The sequence below is a fragment of the Elephantulus edwardii genome, unplaced genomic scaffold (assembly GCF_000299155.1).
Source record: "Elephantulus edwardii isolate Elephantulus edwardi_28Jun2011 unplaced genomic scaffold, EleEdw1.0 scaffold00044, whole genome shotgun sequence".
Taxonomy (NCBI): domain Eukaryota; kingdom Metazoa; phylum Chordata; class Mammalia; order Macroscelidea; family Macroscelididae; genus Elephantulus; species Elephantulus edwardii.
Genome location: NW_006399794.1, coordinates 17371011 through 17376733, shown reverse-complemented (window position 1 = coordinate 17376733; position 5723 = coordinate 17371011). Strand labels below are relative to the sequence as shown.

Sequence of the window (5723 nt, the reverse complement as noted above, 5' to 3'; positions counted from 1 at the left end):
AAGAAAAGGGAAGAGAAGGGAAGAGAAAAAAGAAATTAACTCTGTAGGAGAATTTTTTTTAATTCTCTTTTTTTTTAAAGGCTGAACTTTAAGAAGAATTTGCCTCTAGGTTTGTTGTTCAATTCTGGGTGATCTGTGGTGAGCAGAGGGGAAAATGAGGAGTCAGGGAAAAAACAGAATGGCAAGTAAAGGAGGAAAGAGAAAAGGGGAAAAAAAAGTAAAAGATGAGCAGTTTTTCTGGTATTAAAAAGTTTACAACTTGTATTCCAAGTTAAATTTTTTTTTTTCAATTAAGAAGCATTTGTGATTAACTAGAATTAACGATTACTTTACCTGCCTGTTTAGAAGATGTTTAATTTTCAAAGGGTTACAGAACTTTATTAATATAGGTGCAAAGGCCTCTTTACTTTCAATTTTCCAGAAGAAAATAAGCTGCAGGCAAGACTCTCACAACCAGCATCTATTCATGCTCTCAGGTATGTCTACTCACCCTTATCTTTATGCTTTTGGGCTTAGAAACCAAAAGTTTTTGAGTAAAACAAACGCTGATTCATCTGATTTAAATATAGACACAAAAATTTTTAAGTGACATATGAATTCTCCTTAGAGAACTTGCAGAGAAACTAAACTGATTCTTTTGTTGTTTTATGGCATAAAATTTCATTTTAAATAACAAAACACTATGAACAATACTAACTGTTTTAACATGTATGTTACATCTCATGGTCAGCACAATTCACTTTTTTTGCTAAGTATAATTTAGAACTGAAAGATTGTTATTTTCTTACCTAAAGAAGAAATTATAGTAACCAAATAAGGCATGTAAATCACAGTATTACCTTAAAAGATTTTCCAATCTAAGGTTTCCATGACACATAGTATCTGTTCACAAATTATTTTTCCTTCTTCATCTACCCCTTCACTATGCCTACAACATCTAATCTCCATCTTTCCTCTTACTTCTTCCCTCCTTGTGGTCAGCCATGTCTGAAGGATTAAGATATTTCCTGACAAAGTTCTTCAGGTCTTCAGTTTGCCCTTTTGAAATCTATTTAGACACTGAAAAGAAAGTAACAAGGGCCCCTGGCTCTTTAAGAGAAAGTAAGACCAGGGAAAGAGCCCAGAGATTTTTGTCAGACTAAGACTTTACTGTTCCCTCTCTCAGATAGAAAGTTCACATTATGTGGCCCAATTTCTACCAGGGGGATGTCAGAAATCGGTGTTTAACTTGGGGAAAAAAAATCAGGACTGCCTAGGGCCACTTAAGAGACAACAGCTGGTCTCTATATGCTTGGTGTAATAGAAAACAGTAACCCAGGAATTGGAGAAAGAAATGGACTACATATGGGTAAATGCCTTTATGAACTACGACCTCCCAAGCCACGTAATCAGGAAAAAAATGGCACCTGCCAGGAAAACAAACAGATTCATCCTAGAGAGGGTTAAACCAGGCTGCTCCTTGGAGGCAAGGATTCTGGGGCTTCGCGTGGCATACTTTGGACATGTTGTAAGGAGAGACAGGTCTTTAGAGAGGGACATCATGCTGGGTAGAGTGGAGGGACGGCGCAGGAGGGAAAGACCCTCTATGAGGTGGATTGATTCAGTGACTGGGGTAATCGGGATGGGTGTGTCAGAGGCAATGAGAATGGCACGGGATAGAGCACGGTTTAGGGCTGTTGTACATAGGGTCGCTATGAGTTGCAAACAACTCGACGGCACATAACAACAACAACACAAGTAATCACTATTGAACATTTTGATCAAGGACCCAATTGGAGAACCTTGATCAACAGAAGGAAAAATGCAGAACATTAAATACCCATGGACATGAAAATTATTGGATATAAGGAGACTTGGAGAACCCTAACTCTATTATTCTGAAACAATCTTAAACCAAACTATCCCCATAAAGTCATCTGTAAATAAATCAATAATTAAGAAAGTTTCTGCTCAATTGATTGAAAAGTTTGCTCTTTTAAGAATTATCTATATGTCAACAAATCAACAGCAACTCTAAAGCACCTATGAAAACTTTAAGGGCACAGACAATAAAAGGTAATGGGGTTAAAAACCGTATGGGTAAAGACAGTGGGAATGTGAAGTATGTAACAAATCACACTGATCTATAAATGTAGAATTATTGAATAGCGTTATGTTTTGTTGCTTATATTTTCACCAAAAATATTTAAAATTATTTAGCTGGAAAACAAAAAGCAGCAAACCTCCCTTTAATCCTATTTGAAAACCAACATCCACCTCTTTTCTTTCCTTCATTCCTACCCCAAAAGTAGCTGTAACACAACACACATCGTTGTTCCCCTATTCTTGTTGTGTTACACCCCAAAATAAAAGAACTCTGGCTGAATTCAGTATTAGTCTCTTACCCTGCCAGGAATGCTAATGAGTAGGAGTTGTTCTTGGAAACAAATGCCGACCGATGTGTCTGTATTATCTTGCCTCGGGAAGGTTCTTCGTTTTCTGAATCTGAGAGACGTGCAGGACACTGACAAGGAGAAAAGGGAGACAAGACTGTCCATCTGAGTTCCCACAGAAACTATATATCCCAAATGTAGCTAAACACAATACATCAAAAAATCTGTCTTAATCTAAGGCCCACTATTAGCTATCACTCCACCCACTCAGCCAGAAACTTCTATACCATCCTTTTTAGTAAAGCATTTATTTGCATGGAGCTTTTTGGTATACGAACATTTGTAGATACTTAATTTCATTTACTTATTATCAGTCAAATCAAGCAGGGATTATTATTTTCTTTTGTAGATGGCAAACCAAGGCTCAGAAGAGTTAATTTACCTAAGATTACAGACCAGAAAATGCTATAGGGTACACTGTTACCAAACAGTTCAACCAAACTATTTCCTACTTTGCTGAGGGAAGCTTTCAAATTCTCTGTATTTTTTGGTTTTAATTTTTATTTTATTCTGGTTAACTTACAAAGTCTAGATACATTGTTTTCCACACCAGCTCTTTCCCATTTCTTTTACCCATCCCTCCCTCTACCCATCAAATTGTGCGACACTTTGTTTAAGCCCTTTCCCATCCTCATCCCTCTGCTCCTGCCCTCCCCCCACTGGACCCTCATACACATTTTACTAGTCATCTTCTGGATGTGTCATTTTCCAATGCATAAAATTATCTTTCTCTGTTCTCTAATTACAAAATACTCCCTGGCCTTCTGGAGGTTACAATTTAGATAAAGGTTTTCCAATTCTTGTCTATACTAAATCACTTATTTTGTTTTTATAGTTTCTCTTTCATTATAGAGTTGGAATCTTTTCAATGTTACTTTTTATACATATCATATGAGATTTTGCCTTATTATTCAATATAAGCCCTTCTCATGTATAACAACTACTTATATTGAACTGTAATTTCTATTATTTATGTTTTAAAGTTTCTAAGTAATATTAGTTTTTCATAGGCATCTTGTTTTATAACATTAGTTGACACTGATTAATAAAATTAATTAATTACAATGTTTAATCATCCCCTTATTGTGAACTGTAACTTCTTATTTATGGGCCTGTTTTCCATTTTAGAAAATAAGTTTAGGAGAGCAAAGGATTTTAACAAAAAACAAAACAAAAACCTCCCAATACCATCAACAGATAAACAAACAAACAAAACGTTTAGTCATTTAATAATGGTTATCTAGCACAATGTCAATTAACTACAAATAATCAAATTATAATAAATTGAAAGTTGTAGACATACAGAGGCATAAGCATACATACATGTGGCTCAGAGTATCTGGCATTATTTCAATGTTTTAGTCTTATAGGTACATACCTACAACAGGCTGTGCTTGTTACCGGTTAGTCATTCAGGGAGAGTAAAAGATTACAATTCACATAGAAGCTTTTCAATTTTGTAGAGGGAATCACCCTGTCATACAAAATAATCACTGGAAAATGTTTAATTACATTAACTCATTATTGAATTTTATATGGCATTCTCTAGCTAACTTTGGGAAAACAGAACAAGCTCTGATACCATGAACTCAACAGAAAATAAAGAATTAGCAACTTCTATATAAGCCTTCCCTCACAATCAGTTCAAAGACAAGTAAAAAAAAATCAAGCTCATTACTGTTCAATCTGTTCAAGCCTGATAGCAACCCTCCATCAGGTTTCCAAGCCAGTAAATCTTCACCAGAAGAGAATGCTCATCCTTCTCACACTGGTTGATTCGAACAACTGAGCTTTTGATTTGTAGCCTGACATATTATGCACTATATCACCAGAGTTCCTTGTGCCAGATAAAAGAATATTCAGATCACAGCTTTACTACTTAGCTATCACTGTCACTGTATGTTCCTTTCTCTTTCTAACACTCAGTTTCCTTATCTATAAAATAAAGACGTAGTAAATGACAGTAAATTACATAGGTTGTGGTATTGGAGAATATAGAGTATCTCACAGACTTCCAAGTGAACAAACAAGTCTATCTTGGAGAAAACGCAACCAAAGTGCTCCTTAGAGGCAAGGACACTGAAACATATTTGGGCTTGTTGATAGGAGGGACTAGTCCTTGAGAAAACACATCATACTGGACCAGTTAAAGGGTGAGTGAAACATGGGAAGACTCTCAACAAGAGAGACTGACCCAGTGACTGTAACAATGGGCTGAAGCATATCAGAGATCATAAGGATAGGACAGAAGAAGGTCAAGTTCAGATCTGTCAGTTGATAGGGCCTCTATCAGTCGTAGTCCACTCAATGGCATCTAATAATAACAATATACTGGCTAACAAGTGGGAAGTCCTCAACTAAAAAGAAGTTTTGTTTGTATTAATTTTTTAATCTTTATGAGATAGTGTTGTTTAAAAAACCAAAATATCCACAGGAGATAAACGACATAAACTAGATAAAAAATCTATTCCAAGAATACTAGCAAACCATTAAATAATGAGGATTCTTTATTTTTATGTAAAGACAACCATGATTTATAGTTTAGTAGAAAAAGTATGCACTGGATTGGTTACATTTTCTAAAAAGGAAAACAATTAAAGTTTATGTACATATGTGTTTAGAAAAGAAGCCTCCAAGAATCTTTACCAAAATGTAAATATAAAGGGGTTATCTCTGGGTTAAATTATTACAAGTTATTTTCACTTTCTTTCTTATAATTTTTGGTAAGAATACAATTGCTTACCAAATAGAATTTTTTGGTAAAAATATAATTGCTGTACTAACATGTTTTCTAACAACTTACACTGTAATACTGTTCTATAATAAATTACAAAATTTAAACTCTGTACTCATTTCCATTTTGAAAAAAATAACAGATGATGACAGCTGTTTCTAGAATAAATATTTCCCCCCTTCCACTCTAATTCAATGTAATAAATGTAGGAAATTTTAAAACAAATTTTTAAGGACAGGCATGACACATTTTCTACACTCAATAAATTTAGAATCTAGTAAACAAGTAACTGTAATTTAAGAGAGAATGAAATAAGTCCTGTATATGTTGCAAAAGAAGAGATCAAGAAGGATGATGAGAATGTAGAAGTCAGTGAAGAATCCCTAAAAGGTCTACGAAAGTGACAACTTTTGAACTGAGCATAGAATATGAGCAGCTTATAGGCAAATGGGCAAGCATTCCATGAGACAAAAATTCTAGGTTTTAAGAAAGGAAGAAAAATGAGAATTATACTGAATGTTACAGAGTTTTCATTTAATTCCACAGGTATTAAGGCA

The 5723-nt window shown here is 34.7% G+C and overlaps 1 protein-coding gene across 1 annotated transcript in view; it reads right to left on the bottom strand.

Annotated features, from left to right (window-relative positions):
• Nucleotides 1–5723, bottom strand: part of RNF169 (ring finger protein 169) — a 93456-nt gene that overhangs the window by 17489 nt on the left and 70244 nt on the right. The window contains exon 4 of the mRNA XM_006885581.1: nt 2385–2503. Within this exon, the coding sequence (XP_006885643.1) occupies nt 2385–2503 (119 nt within the window). The remainder of the gene's footprint in view (nt 1–2384; nt 2504–5723) is intronic.